At 40.7% G+C, this 20,755-nt stretch overlaps 1 protein-coding gene across 3 annotated transcripts; it reads left to right on the top strand.

Annotated features, from left to right (window-relative positions):
- The first annotated feature begins 1,847 nt into the window (after nucleotides 1-1,847).
- Nucleotides 1,848-19,957, top strand: MYOZ3 (myozenin 3). Of its 3 annotated transcripts, XM_087955166.1 has the most exons (8): nucleotides 1,848-2,029; nucleotides 3,241-3,334; nucleotides 9,781-9,873; nucleotides 11,289-11,443; nucleotides 12,268-12,336; nucleotides 14,571-14,721; nucleotides 16,047-16,221; nucleotides 18,880-19,957. In XM_087955166.1, exons 3-8 carry the CDS (start codon nucleotides 9,789-9,791, stop codon nucleotides 19,049-19,051), a joined length of 807 nt encoding a protein of 268 aa, XP_087811292.1. In that variant the 5' UTR covers nucleotides 1,848-2,029; nucleotides 3,241-3,334; nucleotides 9,781-9,788; the 3' UTR covers nucleotides 19,052-19,957. The 3 variants fall into 3 exon arrangements, with proteins under 3 accessions (XP_087811292.1, XP_087811291.1, XP_087811293.1); XM_087955165.1 differs by lacking the exon at nucleotides 3,241-3,334; XM_087955167.1 differs by lacking the exons at nucleotides 1,848-2,029; nucleotides 3,241-3,334 and adding an exon at nucleotides 3,957-4,182.
- Nucleotides 19,958-20,755: the final 798 nt, after the last annotated feature.

Below are 20,755 nucleotides of genomic sequence, written 5' to 3'. Positions count from 1 at the left end.
AGGCTTGGAAAGAAGAAAATAGGCCAGAGCCATGCTTTCCTGAGCTGTTCCTACTTGCCTGGACTGTGAGAGCAAAATGATAAGAAGAAAATGGAAAAACAGGAATCACACAAAGGGAAAAGAAACCATCCTTTAAAAACAGGCAGACCAGAGGTGGGTATTCAACAGGTTCTGACCAGTTCTGGAGAATCGGTAGTGGAAATTTTGAGTAGTTTGGAGAACCGGCAAATACTACCTCTGACTGGAGATTTTATAGTATCCTTCCCCTGTCACACCCACAGAACCAGTAGTAAAAAAAAATTGAATCCCACCACTGAGGCACACCCACCAAGCATAACCCCTCAGCGTCCAGGAATAAATAGTTGACCTTACTCACCATTAATAGTCACATAGCTCATCTTCCCACTGACCCAAAGGTCTGAGGAAACAGCCAGGTCTTCAATGCCTTGCAAAAAGCTAACAGGGGAACATGTTGTTCCATAGGCAGGTGATGCTACTGGAAAGGCATGACTTCTATTAAACAAGATTGCCTTGTTTAATAGAAGGGATCCTAAGCGTGTGTCAACCTTCCCAGGGAGACCAGACAAGAAACATGACCTGATGAGCTAATTTTACTTTACTGTAAGGCTGCATTAACAGAATCTTGCAAGTCTGAATATACAAATCTTATGTCATCTGACTGTACCTCAGGCAGTATTTCTTTGCTCCATCTCCCAAGGTTTTTCTCACACACCATTACTGCAATCCCTCTTTACTAGGTCTGGTGGGCCTATGCCATTCAGGCCTCTGGAGATGGTTATGAGCACCTTGAATTGCCCCTTGGAGCCTTCTGGTAACCAATGCAGCTTGCAGAAAATATGTCTTCTGGTAGGAGCATCTCCTAGGAATAATCTGACCTACAAAGGCCGTGAAGCATTTTAAAATACACCAAGTAAACACAACCTCTAAAAAAGATCTATTTGGAAAGCCAATTGGGAACAGGATCTCATCGTTTTTCTAGTTTGCCCCTTCTTGAGTTTGCTTGGCTCATCACATAAATGGATAAGCGCATACACAAATACATATAGAGTTATTGCCAGGATATTTCACATAAGGAGGAATAGATGTCATGAAGCTAATTGCACACACACACACACACGTGCACACAGGAAGCATCTTTAATTTAGAAAACTCTCTATACAATTAATTCTTAGACCTTCATATCCAGAAGGGAGGAGCCAATGCTTGGAAAGAAGAAAACAAGCCAGAATCCATGCTTTCCTGAGCTGTTCCTACTTTCTCATATTTGTTTATAATTCACCTAAACGAAGAAGAATATGTGCTTTATTATCTCTATTTAAAAGAAAATTCAAAAAGAAAAAAGGCAGTTTAAAAAAAATGATCTGTATTTGTTAGGAAAGTGGCAACTCCAATTTTCTGTGCCATTGTCTGCCCAACCACATTTGGTGGCATTTATACATGCTTCTGTGGCTGCACCCTTTTGTATTAAAATGTTTAACTATATTCAACTGAGGTAAGCATTTGAGGGTAGGAATGAAATCGTGTTTCTTTTGGGCTCATTAGGAAGCCAAGTAGAAAAATCTTGAGAGAAACATGGTAATTTCTTAATACTTTCTGCACCTGCCACTTTACTGTGAAAGGTACAGAACCTGCGGCCAGATGAAACATAGTGGTATTAGTTGTATAAAAGGACAGATGGTTTTCCCCTCCGTGCTTCACTTGGCCTCAGCACTTGCTACTACGGGTATTTAAGTTCCCAAAGGTTCTGCTCTGGCCTGGACACACCCCTTTTCTCAGCCAGAAATAAATGTCTGATGTAACATGGATTAGAAACTTGGCATCTCAGCGGGGCAAGATCAAAAAAGTCACAAGAGCAAGACTTGGGGACAGCTGGGAAGCACTGACTTGGAGAATCTCTTGGGTGAGAAAAAGTGCTGGGAAAAATCTCTAATCCTCACCTGGGAAGCCTCCGCTCTGTCAAGACTTCACAACAGAGACTCTGCTGTGGTCTGAATAAGAGCCTGAGCAGGTAGGGAGAACTCTTGCACCTTGCTTTGCAAGGCATTTGTTTGCGGTGTGGCTGCTATGAGAAAACTGTGGAAGATTATGCCAGTCATTTGGACAACCAGTTTTATTTAGTACACATATTATTGAGGATTAGACAGCCCAACAGGTGTATCTCTCAGAGGGAACAGAGAAACTCTTGTAGAGTTTAAAAAGTAGATCTTTAACAATTCAAGGAATTTCAACAGCTAGTACTGGGAACAAGACCGGATTTATCACAGTACATGAATGGGAAGACCTATCCAAAGCCTACTGCAGATGTATTACGTCTGCTTTTCCATGCCAAAGGGTGACCCTTTGGGTGCAGAATTGTCCGCCGGCAAGACTTTGATCTGGGAATGTCAAATTGCCCAACTCTAAGAATGTAAGACCCAGCATTAGAAAAGGGCTGCTAGGAGATGATCTGAAACCTAGAAGCCAGTAAGGAAGAGAATTTGGGATTGCTGGCATATCTTGATGAGACCCCATTGATAAACACATATCATGTCCAAAAGAGCAGATGAGTCTATATTAAGATTCCCTACGTTCATCTAAAACTGATGGTTTCTCACTCAAATTACTAAAGAAAGGAAAAACAAAACTCAGTTCTCCATTATAGCTCAGTTTCGTCTGCAGTCCATTTTTCCAGAAGACTTCCTCCGAGATAGGTGTGTGTGTGTGTGTGTGTGTGTGTGTGTGTGTGTATTTGAAGTCTTAGCGTTCTTTTCTGACTCCAGCATTAAATTACTTCAGTTGCTATTGGAAGAATGTTGCACGCCCCCCACCCCAAGCAGCAGAAGGGGAAGTGTGTGCGCTTGAAGCATGCTGATGGTCATTTGAAACTATGAACTATGTTCTTCGCTTAGCTCAGAAGTGCTTGCTTAGAGTAATACGTTTTGTAGTTTCTTAGCTCTCCTGCAGGTACACCCATACAGGTTTTTGTGGCAACAAAACACATACAGACTGACCAAAATCTTGCCCAATTATGCATTTATTTATTTCCATTGAAATCTACCAGATACTCTAGCTCTTAATTGAGGGTAAAAACTGGCTTGATTAACCAAAGCAAGAAATGTGTGGCTTGAATCAAAACACGCCAGAGTGAGACTATACTCTCAAAATTAGAGATCTTGCAAGACAAAAAAAAAATTTCCCCAACCAACCAATATATCTATTTTTTTATTTTGTTTAAAACAGGCTCGTGGATTTAGGTAGCTATGAGGCAAATTCAAAGACTTTTGTTTCTTACTTTCTACTGGGAAATGGTTCAAATATTCATATGAGATAAAAGATAAATATTTATTTATTCATATATAAAATTTAGAAACCATCCATCTGATAATAATAGGTGATAATAATATGGGATAAATAAGGAAGAAGAGTGGAACAAGTGGAGAAAAAGAATTAACGGGGATTTCAAAAAGTAATAATAAAAAAAACACAATGAGGAATGTCAATTCTTAGTAAATTTTGACACACAGGTTAAGAAGTATAGGTGGCATAAATTCAGGCTCAAAAATCTACACCTAGAAACAAGTGCAAGAGAATTTTGCTAAGCATTCTACAAGACCAAGAATAGACACCCATGAGTGATATTTTAGATTAGGCTGACGGTGTGTGCACAAGTAATAGCAGCTGAAGTGGGTAGGTAGATGAAAAGTCCTTTGTTCATTGAAAGATCAACTTTTCTGAAGTTCAGCTAGAGTTTTTGTGATTTTAGGATTAAACCTGCCTGCTTCTTCTAACCCTGTGAGTTCATCCTTTCTGAAAACGTTGCCTGCATCCTTCACAGTCCAAGGTCAGGAGTGCATTTCCAATATTCTCAGGTCACCAGCTAAATATAGTGCTGGCAGATTTAAGGAAGGCTTTTCTGGGCAGAAAGAAGACATGGAGTCCCATATGAAGCCTTTTGCTGAGAAGTATAGCTGTTCCTGACAGAACTGCCCCATTCAAAAAGCTTAACCTTCAGCTTATGCTTTGACAATAAGTATCTTTGTTTACAGCTGAAGGCCATCACCACAAATTCCATTCTTGTCTAAGGAAGAACCTATGGATATAAGCCAGTTATTACTGAACTTTCATTATAGTTCTGGGAGGAAGAGGTTATTCTATAGCAACAATATTGGTCAGTGGATAACTGTAAGTCCACTTTAATCTTTTTCCCCTCTGGATAATACTAATAGAATCAGCTGGCTTCAAAGCATTCTATTCTCACAAAAACCAGTTTGGATTTGCCAAATTGCAGATCAAATATGCATGATTCAGAACTTTTGTTTTAAATTCAGAAGAAAACATGCTGTTCTGCTCTGACCTCCAGAGAAAATCAGCCTAAATTGTCCTGAATTATTTGGGGAGAATGGAAAACGAAATAATACATTTGGTTCAGCAATTCTACATATTCTCCTTGTGCAACCCCTGCTTTTACTAAGTTGTTCTAATTGGCAATTAAGATGTAATTTTACTAAACAACTGAAGAAATGTTAATTAGCATTCTTTGCCTTATGTTATATGTTAGCTGGGGGGCGGGGAGATGTTAGTTAATGAATTATACTCTATATTGAAAATCCAAAGAGGGAAGATAACAGATTTAGTCAGTAAATGTAATGAAATATTTTGCATTTTATTTCATCCCAATGCTTCATCTGTAGCTCAGTTAATGTGCCGTTAATGTTGCAGTTAAGGGATTCTCTATATATAAATTGAATTGAAAATTCCCAAGAAGGCTGAACTCTTCTGAAATAAGTCAACTGGATTTATTTTAAGGAAAATATATTTAGAATGGGGAAAACTGATTAAAATACACAATTATTCCTTTTTAATTATATATTCAATAGATTCTATAGGATTGCAGCCAGTTTGGTGTAGTGGGGAAGGCACCAAACTAGAAGGCTGTAGGTTTGAGTCCCACCTTAGGCATTAAGTGAACTAGATGTTTTGGGGCTAGTTACTCTTTCTCAGACCTAGGAAGAAGGCAAAGGCAAATCACCTCCAAAAGCCTTCCCAAAAAACTACATGGATTTGTGCAGGCAAATGTCAGGAGTCAAGACTGATTCAAGCAAAAGCCCAAGCATATGGGATAAAGCTCTGACTCAAACTATTCTCCAAAGCGCCAGAGGGCAAGACAAGAAGCAATGGATGGAAACTAATCAAGGAGAGAAGCAACTTAGAATTAAGGAGAAATTTCCTGACAGAACAATTAATCAGTGGAACAACTTGCCTCCAGAAGTTGTGAAAGCTCCAACACTGGAAGTTTTTAAGAAGAGATTGGATAACCATCTGTCTGAAGTGGTGTAGGGTTTCCTGCCTAGGCAGCGGGTCGGACTAGAAGACCTCCAAGGTCCCTTCCAACTCTGTTATTCTATTCTATTCTACTGCATAGTGGCCCCTTCAATGGTTGTGGATTAAATGGAGTAAATACATCTACCACTAAGTGGAGCTACTTTTAAAGATCAATTGGAAACTGCAATGGATACAAAGTGAGCAGACTGTGTGGTGGATGGTGTCAATCACCTAAAGCATATGATCCTTGTGCTTAAAGACCAGCACTGTAATAGGTATCACCTGCAATTTGAATGTTGAGTTTGACCTATAAGCCCCTTTATAACTTGGCACCAAGGTACCTTGACACTGTATTCTCCAATTATAATTGACCAGTCCAATTGTCAGGATTCCGGCAGTTACTCCAATTAAATCATGAGGCTCGAGCCACACTCCCAAAACTAAAAAAGATTTATTTGAAGTTAACATTCTACATCCAGCATTTACCTGGGTGTAGCCAACTCTGAGATATGTAATTCATTGTCACCCTTGATCCTGTTTTCCCCCCACCCCACCCCTCTGGGTGTATCACCCAATGAAAAACATCCATAGCTAAGAGTCATCAATCATGCTCTCCAATTAGATTTTTGCGTGACAGAAGCTTCAGTCATCTAATCAGTCTTTGAAGAAAATATGAATGGAATGTACTTTCAATTCCACACTGCTGCCTGCTTTTTGACCCCCCCCCCACTTCTTTCTGCTGTCAACTATAAAACATGTATACAAAATGTTTTATGAGTTGACACCAATATTATAGAACAGCCTCCCTTTCTGTTTCAGATTTGCCTCAAAACAAGTATTAAAAACTGTATCGCTCCAGAAGACCTTGGATGGTTTAATGTTGTCTTCCTTGGCTCATTCTTAATTGTGTGGTTTTTCTTTTATGTTATATGTGTGATAAATTTACTGAAGAGGATTATAATTGTTTTAATCTATTATGAGATTAGAGTTTTTAAAATTCATACCCTGGATAATTTAAGGTTGTAATGCTAAAGTTATTTTAGACTTACTGTGGATGTTTGTTTTAGTGTTGCTATGTTTGTCATACCATGAATTTTTTAATCCTGCTATAAGCCATCATGGCAGAGTTGGTGGCGTATCAGCTTAAAATCCATCAGTCTAACGATCAATCAACTCAGGCTTGCTGCAGGCCTCAAGTAATCTCTCCCACACAATTGAACCCTTACATGAGGCTACTGAGAGAGTCATTCATCAGTTTGCAGTTGACATTTGCCTAGCAACCATATGGTGGTTCTATGGCTACTCTGCTATTTTTGGTGTGCTCTGTGACAGCAGGTCTTCAATTTGTAAGTCCTCTTGGATTTGCAGTTCCACTTACATCAGAAGGTGGAAACTCTAGCCAAAAGGTCTTTGCTCAGTTTTGTTGGTGCACAGAAACAGCCCTTTTGGGAGTGGGAGTTACTCTATAGCAGTTCTCATCACTTATATCTAGGCCTACCCTTTGAAGATCACCCAGAAATTGAAATTGATGCAAAATGCAGGCTCTCGGTGGTTAAAGATGCTGAGCTTGTCATTTGGACAGCTGACAGCCTGGATATGAAATCCAAGTGCTGAACAACAGGGTGACCTCTTGTTACTTGCCCCAGCTCCTACCCACCTAGCAATTCTAAAGCATGCAAACATGAGTAGATTAATAGGTATCACTTCGTTGGGAAGGTAACAGTGTTCCATGCGTCTTTGGTGTTTAGCCATGCTGGCCACATGACTGTGGAAAATGTCTTTGGACAGCATCTCCAAAATGTCTTTGGACATGCTGGTCATATGACTGCGGAAAATGTCTTGGCTGGCTCCCTTGGCCAAGAAACAGAGATGAGCACCGTGCCCTAGTATCAGTCATGAGTGCACAGGGAAACCTTCACCTTTACCTGCAGCACTCTACATTCCAATAATACCATAGATGTTAATAGCTTGTCAAATAGCTTGTCAGAAAAAAATGATTTTGGGAGACAGTCAAATCTTGCGGAAGCTTATTTCACAGATTCAGTACAGCTTGCTTGCTTATTAATTAATTAATTAACTTTATTGGCTGCCTATCTTATCGCAGAATGAATCTGGGTGGCTTACAATCCTAAGGGTACACACAAGTTCAGCAATATCACATCTATTTTGCTAATTCTGCAGAGGCTTTGAGTAGTACCCAAGTATAACTCAATGTGAAACTATAAAGACCATCTCCTCCAATTTGACTCTGACTGATCTGGCTGTTCTCTTCAAGAAGCTGCTACTCTCATTTGGGAGGTGGAGGTAAAGACTAAAAACAATGTTGTTCTTTAGCTTAGGATTGTAAGCCACCCAGATTCATTCTGCGATAAGATAGGCAGCCAATAAAGTTAATTAATTAATTAATAAGCAAGCAAGCTGTACTGAATCTGTGAAATAAGCTTCCGCAAGATTTGACTGTCTCCCAAAATCATTTTTTTCTGACAAGCTATTTGACAAGCTATTAACATCTATGGTATTATTTTCTGATTAGCAGTGGGCTATGTTAAATTTTGCTTCTTCTTAGAATTGTGATGTTATTGATGCTTATTGATCTTATTACTTGATTTGTGAACTGCCTTAGAGATTGGTTCTTATGGTAATATTGAAATTGTGGGGGAAATTAAAAATGAATCCCTCTATTGTCTTCCAAGCTCCTGTTGGCATAACAGCTACCGTATATGCCGGCGTATAAGACGACCCGACGTATAAGACGACCCCCCAACATTTCCACTCAAAATATAGTTTGTTATATACTCACCCCCTCTTCCGCACGCCTTCCACTTTTGCACTTTTTTTTTTTTTTGAGGCACTTTTGTGCACCGTGGAAACGAATCCTGTGAAGCCGAAAGGAGCAGCCAGCCTTTCCCCAGCTCCCAAGGAAACAGGCTCGCACCGCCGGGCTCCGCTGAGGTATCCGGCTGGGGCTGTCAGGAGTTGTTACCGCTGGCGCAGCTCCGCGCGGTTCCAGTCCCGTTGCCTCGGGAAGGAAAGGCAAAAAGGAAGAGCCGCGGCGGCGCTTTGCAATGGCAGCAGCGGCTCCTGGTTTTGCCTTTCCTTCCCGAGGCAACGCGGGACTGGAGCCGCGGAGCCGCGCCAGCGGTAACAACTCCTGACATCCCCAGCCGGATACCTCAGCGGAGCTCGGGCGGTGCAAGCCTCGCTTCCTTGGGAGCTGGGAGAAGGCTGGCTGCTCCTTTCGGCTTCACGGGATTCGCTTCCACGGTGCAAAAATGCCTCAGCCGCTGGCAGCCGCAGTGCTTCCCAATTACTATTTGCCGGCGTATAAGACGACCCAGCATATAAGACGACCCCCCCAATTGGAGGCATGTTTTTCAGGGCAAAAAAGTCGTCTTATACGCCGGCAAATACGGTATTTTCATAGCCCTGGCAACAGACTGCTGCCATAGGAGGATCCCAGAAGCTGGAAGCCAAGGAGAGCCAATCACCTACTTCAATAAGACCCTTCTTGGAATGCAAGGCAGTATTATGCTGCTACTTCTCTCTTAATAGTCTCAGCTTGAAATAGAGTGTCTTTGTTGGTGACTATGATGCTATTGACCCAAGAACAATCCAGGAACTATGGCAATTGTAACAATCCAGTTGTGGTATTATATCATTAATAGTGGGCTCATTTTGGTCCCTTGTCTCTCCATTTGAAATTTGAAAAGGGTCAATTGCTAAATGCATCACTTTGTATTATTATTTAGCTTTCCGCTGGGATTTAAACTCTGTTTTTCATTTGACATTGATACTCTCATTTATAAGTTTTAAAAATGTGGTTTGCATGGCATTATAGTAAAATGTATCTATGACTGGCTGTCTAATTGCCGTAAAAGAATCTGCACTAATGGTTCTATATCAGGTTGGGTAGTGGTGGACAGTTGGTCCTGCAGAGATTTGACTTTTGCCCATATATCATTCAACATTTGGATTTATTAGCTGGGTAATGGAATTGATGGGCTACTTATCAAATGTGCAGATCACAAAGTTGAGAGGTCTGGCCATTAGCTATTTATGTGGGGCAGGTTGAAGAGCAGGTTGAGAAGTAGATGTCTTTCAATAAGTTAAAATGTAAAATATTATCTTTAAAGAGAAAAAATGTAGCTCATTTTCCAGGATAGATTAGAAACATGTCATTGACAATGATAGCTGATAACAGCTAGCAGGACTAATTAAATTCTGAGCTGCATTAGATCAAACAGTATACCAAAGATATGCAAAGTCCTTATTTCCACCTAGAAACTGTTATCTCTTTTCCCAGTAGAATTAGTTTGCTGGCAAGCTTTATTTATGTATTTATCGAATTTCTACACCTATTTAAATTTTTGCTGGTAAGTTTTAGCACTGGAAACAAATGGAGGCAATGGAAAAGTAAGTGGGTGTGTGAAGACTGATCAAATCTTGTTTTCCTTGCAGCTGGAAATATGTTTCCCCTTCCGCGCTTGTACCTCAAAAGCGAGCAGTATGAACCAATTCAAGCCATTGTGAAAGAGATTCATGGAGAAGAGGGTAAATCAGCTTTGACTGCCATAATTTTTTAGATTATTCCTAAATAACAGGCTTCCCTAGCATTTTAGATCACTGTGGGCCTTTACAAAGCTGAAGATGTGAATAACACAGATGAAACTGTGAAGGTTTCCTAACATCACATGCCTGTTTATGAGTATATTCTACTGAGTAGAATGTGCTGTGAAATTCAGGCAATTGTGAATTAATGCCCATCTTCAATAGACCTGAGGATGGCCTAATTGCAGATATTCAGAGATGCCCTTGTAAAAGGCAGTTGATAAGAGAGATTTGTACTTACCAGCAACAAACAGGATGATTCTTCCCTTGTTGGTTATGGTTCTGCCTTAGCCAATATACATTGGGTGGAGATAGATGTGTTCACACCAGAGTGTGCCTTCAAAGCCATTTCTGCCGATAAAAAGTCCTTTCTCTGTCAACAAGTGGAGTTGTTATTGTTGTTGATGTTAGTTCATGTCTGACTCATCACGACCCCATGGACAATATTTGTCCAGGCCTTTCTGTCTTCTACCATCTTCTGGAGTCCATTTAAGTTCACACCATCTGCTTCAGTGACTCCATCCAGCCACCTCATTCTCTGTTGTCTCATTCTTCTATTGCCCCCAGTACAAATGGAGTATCAGCCAGATATACAGGGAAACGTATATCTGATTCCAATAATCCCTTTACAGGTAATCCTTGACTTATCGCCACAACTGAGCCCAAAATTTCTATTGCTGAATGAGAAATTTGTTAAATGAGCTTTGCCCCATTTTACGACCTTTCTTGCTACAATTGTTAAGTGAGTCAGTGCAGTGGTTAAGTAACTAACACAGCTGTTAGATGAATCTGGCTTCCCCATTGTCTTTGCTTATCAGAGGGTCACAAGAGGTGATCGCATGACCCCAGGACACTCCAACCATCATAAATATGAATCGGTTGCCAAGCATTTTGATCACATGACCTGCCACAGTCATGTGTGTGAAAAATGGTCATCGGTCACTTTTTTTCAGTGCTGTTGTAACTTCGAACTGTCACTGAATGAACTGTTGTAAGTCGAGGATTACCTGGATTTTACAAAGCCTAGCGCTAGGAGAGCCTTGAGGAATATTTGTTCCTGTTCATCTGGAAAGAGGTGTGCCCATGTGTTTGTTTTTAGTTGGCCACATCCTCAGCTACAAAAATCAAGGATCCTTCTAGAGAACAAGCATCCAGTAAACACCAAGGAAAACAAGCAGAGAATTATGTTGAAAGTCTCTTGTTGCAACAACTCCCCCCTCTAGTTATGATAGGTCTAATTCCTATACACACTTTGACTACAGGATTTTTTTTTGTTAAATGTGCAAAGAATGGCAACGGGTGAAACAAATGCACCCATATTTCTTAATCTGAATATATATTATTTCTTTTGTCTTCAGCTCCAGAGTTAGACTTGGGAAAGAAGGTTAGCACTCCTCAAGACTTAATGATGGAGGAGTTGTCCCTGTCCGTAAACAGGGGGTCGAGGCTGTATCAACAAAGACAGAAGAGAGTGCAGCGTTTTGTGCTGGAGAATCCTACAGGCTACAGAGCTGTAAGTCATAGGGGGCGTGCATAAGCGCACCAACGTGCCTACCGTCCCTGTCCTATTGTTTCTCTTATTCTTTTATTTTTCTTATATGTACCCATTTCATGTATTCACAACTATGTATACACTTATACTTATTATCTTGTAAACAATTGGCAAATCAAATAAATAAAAATAAAATAAATAAATAAATATTAGCATGCTAGGAAAAAATTCTTATCAGGATGTCAGTCGGGAACAAAAACAGGAAGTGGCAATGCAGGTGTCCCACTTAAAGCAGAACAAATCAACATTTATTTTCACTTCAGACAGTGTAATTTAATCATAATTGTGAAGTTTCTAAGCACAAGTGCTTGGACCTTTCCCATCTTGAAGCAACCGGAGTAGATTTGTAGGAGGCAGACCAACGCAAACCATAACCATTGCTTGGCTTGAAGAAAAAATTACTTGATAGATTATTAAGATAGAGCAAATCCAATTAGATTAGAGTAGAAACTCCTTGAGAAATTCTTCTGGCATAAAGAATTATAATTAAGCTTAAATTACTAGCTACTGATTAATTCTCCATCCATCTATCCATCTGCACACAAATACTATGCTTGGAAGAAATTATTCCATCTCCCATATGGATTCTAAATTAATATTAGCTTAATGTTATGGGAATGCCCACAGACCACTTAGATATCTGCATTATACATTCTACTAGTTTGCAAGTTTAATTGACAAACTTTTATTCAGATTATTAGCAAACTGACATATGCTTTCTGCTTTCAGGTCTTCGCTCTGGTTCTTCCTGTCCAAATATGAAATTCTTTGCTTTCTCTTTCTAGGCCTCCTGCATGGCAAGTGGAGGCTCACACCCAGAATACAATGGAGTGGAAACAACCAAAGGATGGAGGGTAGGTTTAGTTATTTGATCTGTACCTGGGATAGTATCATATAGTTCAGGGGTCCCCAACCACCGGGCCCTGGACCAGTACCGGTCTGTGGATCATTTTGTACCGGGCCGCAAAGAATGAAAGTAGGGCCTACTTTGCTTGGGCACTGCCATCTTGTTTCGACGGCGCTTGAGAAAGTGCTTCCGGGTGAGCTTGTCGGTCGTCGGTTGGAAAGCGGCGTTTGGGTGCTGAAGGAATCCTCGCGCCTTAGTTTCGTCGAAGAGGGGGGTGGCTTCGAACAAAGAGCCGTCCCGATGGCGGTAGAGTCTCGCGTTACTCAGGAAGAGATTAAGAAAGAGCCCGAAAAGCCCATCAACCACGAGAAGGTACAAAGGAGGAGTTGAAGGTGGCGGGGAGAAGCGGGGGACGGCTGGCTGGCCGGTCGCTCAGCTCGCCTTGCCTTGGTCGTGCGTGCTGATGCCGGTACCGGTCCGTGGATCATTTTGTACCGGGCTGCAAAGAATGAATAATCGTGAAACTGGTCCCTGGTACAAAAAAGGTTGGGGACCACTGATATAGTTGGCCTGGAATTTAGTGGCTTAGAAGCCTTAGAGTTTCCCTCTGTGGCAGTTCTCTGTTTGCATAGGTGGCATTTTTGCTTAAAGCTAATGAGTTTGAATGAACTTTCCAAGGTAGTATTTCAGTATTAATGGAAATAAAGTAATCGTGTGTAAACTTATCCATTAGAACATACCTGAAGCAAAACCCAATTTCACACCAGAGTATATTTTTTATATGTAGCAAATTCCAGGCCTTGTTCCAGATTTGTTCCGAAGCATCTTTCTGGAGAAAATTTCATTAGCATAAGTAACTAATTGACTCTAACCCATCATCCCTTTTCTTAATTGTCCTGTCTTTTAGTTGCCTTTATAAAAATAAATATAAAATGCTGAATGTAGTACTCCCCGGGTGAAAATTTTGTTAAACCGAACAACTGTCTGAAATTAGTTTGTAGCTTTCTTCTAACGGTGTCAGACTTCATGGGTTATACACTCCTATATTTCCTGCATTTCTTTTTGCCTATGGAATCCCTGGCAATGGTTGTAGCAGAACTTTCTAAGACTACACTTATCACTGGGCGTGGGGATGGTGGCTTCATGAAACATGGTGTCACATGAACCCTCTGGCTACCGATAGGTTTAATAAGGAGTTTTGGTAATTTCCCCTTTTTAAAAAATTGATATATTTTAGTGCTTTTGTGACAGTTGTCACAGAACAGCAAGACCTTTTTATTTCACCAACTGTAGTCACAAGGGGCTTGAAGAAATACCAAAAAAGAGTGCTTCGGATTGCCCACTCTTGTAAGGCTGAGCAATTACCAGGCTATAATGCACTGGAAGACTCTTTGAAGGAAGCTATTATGGTGTTACCTGACCTACTTCATAGATGAATCTCCTTTATTACAAATGCTATCAATAGACAGTCCTCTATTTTTAGGCATCCTCCCCATTCTTAATACTCTATGTTAGTTCGAAAATTTGTAAGCACACGGATAGCATTCTCACAAGGCATTCAAGTCATATGTTCCTGTATGGTGAGATATACAAAATGTTTAAATTACAGTAATTATGTCTGTATTTGCATCTGTCTATACACTTAAACATATGCACATTTTATGCAAATCGGTGTCTTTTTGATCATACTTTTTTGTTTTGGTAATATGTAATCACTCTAGAAGCCATGATAGCATACGGTTGCAATATATAAATATATTTTCAGCCTTTAGCAATATTGTTTCAGTAGCAGGAAGTATGTGGAGTTAGTCTTGTGGGATTTTTCATTTCATTTTTATTTTTTGCAATTCAAGGCAAATCTGGGACAATGGGAAGAGAATAATAAATGGAAGATTAACAGCAGATTTTGGGAGGGGAAATGTTTGTGTATAATGGCAATGGATGAAATTATCTTTCCACATGGGGGAGAATGGTTTAAAAGCAGTTTACTCATCACATTGCCTGAAAAATTCTTTTCTCTTGCCTACATTTTTCCGTTGCTTCTAGACCAGGGGTCTCCAACCTTGGCAACTTTAAGACTTGTGGACTTCAAGGCATTCTGGGGAATTCTGTGAGTTGAATTCCACAAGTCTTAAAGTTGCCAAGGTTGGAGACCCCTGGTCTAGACAATCTGGTCCTAATTGGGTATTCTGTCTAATAGAAAATATTTACCTCTTATGCGTGTTCTCCTTTGTCTGCTAGCTTGCTCACTCCACAGAGGGCAAAGAGAACTATCAGAATGACATAAATCACATGGAGGCTTCTGGAAAGAGAGCGCCTCCCCAAGTACCACAAAAAACAGACAAAGTCTTGAGGATGAGCAAAGCCCTGAACCCCAGTGCAATTGCTCCAGGTAAGAAGCTCTTCACTACTCCAAGCTGTCCCTAGCCTCAAGGAAGAAAGGCTTGCTGGACTTAGTTCATAGGCTTTCATAGGAATTCCCACATATCGCATTGGCTGACTTAGAATACTTAGAACTTGATAATATCTGCATGTTAGAAAATGCTACATTGATTAGTCCACCATAAAATCAAAAATAAAAGGTGAGTAGCTGTGGTGGAGGAGGGAGCATAAATGTCTACACACTCATGACAGGGCTCACTTGAAGTATATAATCTTTACCTTATTGTTCACATTGTTCATAGTACCATCATGGGGAGGTCAGTGTTATTTACATTATGAGCTACTGTTTATTAGCAGCAAAAGGGACTTACTTAAATGTGATCAGCCTGGAAAGACAACTGATGGAACACCATCCTTCTCTTGATCGTAGATGATAAGGAATATAGACAGTCACCTGTGCTCAAAAACATCCAGTCAGATCGGATAGTTGTCCATTTCCTTGACACTTTCATCTGATGCAGTTCTCGTTGTTGCTGAATAAGTAGGAAGGCAGGTTGATTTTGATGGAGAAAGATCCAATAATGTCATTTTATACACACACACACACCTTCTCCCAATAAGGGCTACTGTAAACACTCCTAAATTGTCCCCGGTTTTTGCTTATCATCTGTTCTCAAACAACTCCTTGCTTATTGTCCCATCATAGAATTTCTTTGATTGACAAAGTGATACTACATTTCCAACATTTTATCTCAACAATTTTGAAGGATAGCCCTCATCATCCTCATAGTCCTGTTCTGATTCATCTCCAGTATAAGCTGGGAGTGTTTTTAAACCAAAATGGAGCAGAGGATTGTCCATCCATAGTTGACAAATCGTGATTGATTAGGAAATTGATGAGTAACTTTTTAAAAAATGAAGCCTTACTTTTAATTATAAAGGAGCCAAGGCTGATTGTCCTTCTGATACACTCACCCACTTGAGACAACGAATGAAGGGCAGAAGTGCAACAGGAATGACAGCCATTAGCTACTTTTTGGTAGCAGTTGAAGTTGAATTCATAAATACATACTGTAGTGCCAAAGTCCCCAAGAAACTGCAAATTGCAACAACTGTCACTGATAACAAGGTTAAAGGAGAGTGAAACCGAAGAAGCACTCTAGAAGCAGAACATGTTGCTGATGAAGATTTCCCACAACTTGAAACCAATGAAACCTATTTTTCTCGATCACATGTGCTAGCGTTTTCCAGAAATAAGCAAATTGAAACCCTTCATTGAAGTTTTGGCGTCACATTACTTAAAACAGTTGTTTTATTGGACAATCCATATTGCAGGCTATTCTGGACCACTAAAAGAAGTTCCACCAGAGAAATTTAACCGAACTGCAATCCCCAAAGGTTATCAGTCTCCCTGGGGGAGATTCTTCTGCAATGCTGATCAAGTAGATGTGGAAAACCATTTGCCTGAGCCCACAAAAGTGAATAATTTGGACCTTAGGAATTTCAACAGGTAAAAAGGCTTGCTCTGTTTCTTTTGTTTTTTGTTTTTTGCATAAACTCCATAGATGGTAATCAGGTTGTTCACCCCTTTCCTATAAGACTTGATATGCATATTTTCAAACATTAGCTCTTTAAAGCATGTTAGAAAAAAGATATCCTTCCTGAAGCTACTCACTTGTATCCTTTACTATGGACCACACTGGTTAAGGCTGCTATGGGTATAGCTCATCAACATGTTAACTTTTTGTGATTGCTGGATTTTACAAGAGCAGATTCCTTGTTTTTCTGAGAGTCTGCTGAGCACAGAAGCCAGAGCAATTAACACTCTGAATCAGGGATGGGATTCTACCAGTTCAGACCGGTTCATGCGAACCGGACGTTAAAGTTATAGCTGGTTTGCTGAACTGGTATTTCAACTGACCAGCGGGCCCTGCCCCTCCTGCCCCTCCCTTCCCAGGAGTCTCCATGTGGCCCATTTTCAGTGGAGGTAAGTGCAGGGTCTGCACGGAGGCTCTGAGGGGGAAAAATGGGCCTTTTGGAAGTCCGGAAACGGGCCTGTTTCTGGCTTCCAGAGGGCCTCCAGAGTACGGGGAGGCCATTTTTCCCCTCCCAGAGGCTCAGGGGAGGCCTCTGGACCCTTCAGAGGGTGAAACTGGAAGTTGCAAAACAGGCCTGTTTCTGGCTTCCAGTAGGCCTCCAGAGGCTGGGAAATGCTGTTTTTGCCCTCCCAGAGGCCCAGGGGAGGCCTCTGGACCTTTGGGAGGGTGAAAATGGCCTCCCCCAGGCTCTGGAGGCCCACCAGAAGGCGGAAATAGAAAGTTCTAGTAGGCCACACCTACCATGGCCACACCCACCCAGCAATCGGGCAGTGAACTGGTTGCTGGGATTTTTGAATCCCTCCCCTGCTCTGAATCATTGAGAGGACTTTATGGCCAGTGAGCCTTGCAGGAAGAGGAGCTTTCAGGAACATTCATGACCTGGACTGATAGGAAGTACTCTAGAATAGGGGTCTCCAACCTTGGCCACTTTAAGCCTGGAGGACTTCAACTCCCAGAATTCCCCAGCCAGCTGGCTGGGGAATTCTGGGAGTTGAAGTCCACCAGGCTTAAAGTGGCCAAGGTTGGAGACCCCTGCTCTAGAAGACCACACTGAACACCAAGGTGAAATTTTGAAATGCTTACCCTGGGATATGCACATGGAATATTGTGCTGTCCTAATTAGTCCTTTCTGATGTTATCGCAAAATTACCCAGATATATGGTAAATAACAAATATTTTGGAAACTCCATCGGGGCTATTATGCTATGATTTCTAAGAAGGCATCATCCTGGCTACCTGACACATTCTAAACCTGAATCAGAGCAGAACACTGTAAAATGCACAGAACCATAATTTAAAAACAATGGAGATTACTTGATGGCCATAGTCTTCTTTATCTATACCATAGGATGGGCAATTAATTTTCTCAAGGGACCACATAAGAAATGAGATTATTGTGAAGGGCTGCTGCCACTGTTGCCCCATCTGCCCTGAGGATATCCTGCTCTCTCCCAATAAGGCTGCCTCCTCCAATACCGCAGGCCGGATAGGGACAGCTGAAGGACTGGATATAATGCAAGGGCCATAAAATGCCCAGGTCTGCTCTACTATGTCCTTTCTTTGCACTCAGATGCATCCACCTACCTATACAAAATGTAAAAACAAAAATAATCCACAGATTTCACAGAAAGGAAAAATAAGCTCAGACTCTCCAGAAAGTGAGAAGATGCCAAAAGTTGCAAGCTTCCATTTGCAGGCATTTGGTAATATAAAATGGAAATAGCTTAAATGGCTTCAGCCTTTATATTTCTTAGAAATTTTACAGCAACTGTTTCATTGGTTGGAGCTTGCTTGGAAACAAATCTTCTGCCCAATGTCACCAATTTGAGAAGTTAGCAACCTGCATAAACCATGATTTACTGCAGTTTAGGATAATGCATCTTGTGAGCTGTCAGATCCCTCGAGTAGCAAAAATGACATCAGGAAGCAAAAGATGCCTGAAATGGTATTTACTCAACCCAGAATTGAAAATACTCCATTGTTCATCCTGTGTTATTTCACTACAGAATTAAATAACTGTTTCGCTGGATGGGGTCAAAATAAGGTTTTGACAATAGACTCACTATTCTGGGTTGACTATTGGTCGAGAACAACGCCTCATTTGTTTTGTGATCATATACAAGCATACGTGCATAAACCCATACCTTCACACCAGTGTACGTTGCAGAAAACACAATGGCTGTAATACAGTATACACAAACAGTTCGAAAGAAATGTGTTTGCATTTCACACCAAGCAGTTCACTGGTTTATCTGCAAAGCTGATAAGAAGCTCACAGAACAAATCTGGCATTAAAAATTATTGAAGAAAAGAAACTCAAATGGAACATTCCCCTGATCACTTTTGCAGCCGTAATACAAAAACAGTACAATGAAAATTGCTCGGCCAGAACATTTTAAATATTGACTAGCAAATCATGAGGAACTTCTAAATTGTGGCTTAATTTGCTACTGGCTATCTGCATTCGACACTTGCAGATTGTGTCATATCAGCAGCAAATATTCCCCCCCCCTTATGTTTTCCTAATGCTTTGTTTCCCAACGGTCTTGAACTTCTCATCCTCCTTATAGGACTCCTACACCATTTGGTGGGCCATTACTGATTGACGCGTTCCCTGGGTTTGATGTAGTTGTGCCTCTGGCAGATGCCATGAATGATGTGATGCTACTTTCCGAGAGACCCAGCTTCAACAGAGCACCTCAAGGATGGATACAGGTTATGCCTGAATCAGAGGATCTGTAGAGACTGCCTCATAGTTGTATCTCTTATCCCAAGATCAATGCCTGCTTGACGCCCAGTTATTAACAAATAATTACCAGAAGAGAAAATTTTAAGTACAAAATAAAACAAATCTTCTCACATCAGGAAAGTAAAAAATAGCAGCTTTGGCTTATTGCTTATTGTTCAATGCTCCCGCCTGGTGCCATTTTGACTACAAACTGTAATAAACCATATAGTTCATAGTAGGATGATTGCTTAAAACAAGAAAGTAAAATCATTAAATCCAAAGAACAAAAAACCCAAAACTTTTTAAAACGAACATATATCTAGGGATATATGAGAAAATATAGTATCGTAGTATAAAAGTATGCAGGGCATATAAAGCCTCTCTCTGATTGTGTTTACCTGTCCTATCAGATCCAGCAGAAGAGGCAAAGCTACAGGCCCCCATTTAGAGTGCCATCTGGCAAAATCCAACAAAAGAGGTTTTCTCTCATGGTGGCTTGAAATTAGATTTGCCCTCAATACTGGTAGCCTTTCATACAGCTTTCATGTCTTGGCTATTCCATCAGGAATAAGGGTTGGAATATGTGACAGAGCCTGTAGAATGATTCTAATGATAGCAAAATGTTTTTTTTTTTAACCTTGCTGCTGTTTACAGATTTATTGAGGTGTTATTTTTCTTTTGTGATCTGCTGATTGCCACTCAGATCCATTTCATTAGATGGGTAGCTATCTAAATTGAAATTAAACTTAATAAAGCAGGTTGAAATGAACTGAATTTCACATTGTTGTTTTGAAAAAATGATAGGTCAAATGTGGATTTATGTTTACATCTAGTTTATGTCTAATGAAATATCCAGATTTTTTTTTAGATCAAAGCCAAATGTTGTAAGAGTTGCTAGAAAATAAAAAAAATCACACCTATTACAACTGTTTTTCTTGTCTTGAGACTCATTTCTTTGAATTGTCGATGTTCACCTCCTTTATAAAACCTTGAAACTGAAATTGCCAAAGAGCATGAATATTATAACCCTACAATTTGACTTTCAGCTATGTCAACAGGCTTAAAAGTCAAAATGCATGGTGGGATAGGTTTATTACTATCTTTCCACCAGTCTGGATTTTGAAGCAAACGCTGAAGAATATATATTCATTTTGGACGGCTGCAATTATGTAACTGCGGTCATTTCTCACCTGGACTATTACAACGCACTCTGTAAGAGGCATTGAAGTCCATTCGGAAGCTCCAGTTGATGCAAAGCACAGCAGCGGAAGCAGTCTTTGAGGCTCCTAAGGATGGCCCATATTACACCTCAGCTCTGCAAATTTCACTGGCTATCAAACTGTTTCTGAATACAGTTCAAGGTGTTATGCCTTTAAAGCAGGGTGTCCAACCTTGGCAAGTTTAAGACTTGTGGACTTCAACTCCCAGAGTTCCTCACTGGCTGAGGAACTCTGGGAGTTGAAGTCCACAAGTCTTAAACTTGCCAAGGTTGGACACCCCTGCTTTAAAGCCTTAATGCCTGAACTGCATTGTCCCACTAGGAAAGCCTATCCTACTCATGCTGGCAGAGGTATTATTCAGATCCTGTTGGGCAAAGAACTCTCTCGAGATCCAGAACAGCCTTCTCTGCTACGGCACCTGTCTTTGGGACATCTTACTTTTAAAAAGTAACATTTGCACACACACCCCTTCCCGTTAGCCTTCCGCAAGAGCCTGAA

This window comes from Notechis scutatus, chromosome 2 (assembly GCF_049901735.1).
Source record: "Notechis scutatus isolate UNSWTSFEM ecotype Mainland chromosome 2, rNotScu1.2, whole genome shotgun sequence".
Classification (NCBI taxonomy): Eukaryota; Metazoa; Chordata; class Lepidosauria; order Squamata; family Elapidae; genus Notechis; species Notechis scutatus.
Note: the sequence above shows the minus strand (reverse complement) of the source record. Positions and strands in the feature narration are given on the sequence as shown.

Excerpts from the sequence above, each read along its gene's own strand:
- MYOZ3 (XM_087955165.1), top strand. The coding sequence starts at position 9,789 with ATGTTTCCCCTTCCGCGCTTGTACCTCAAAAGCGAGCAGTATGAACCA. Across the intron at positions 11,444-12,267 it reads ATCCTACAGGCTACAGAGCT|GCCTCCTGCATGGCAAGTGG; the intron begins GTAAGTCATAGG and ends TTCTCTTTCTAG. Across the intron at positions 12,337-14,570 it reads AAACAACCAAAGGATGGAGG|CTTGCTCACTCCACAGAGGG; the intron begins GTAGGTTTAGTT and ends TTTGTCTGCTAG.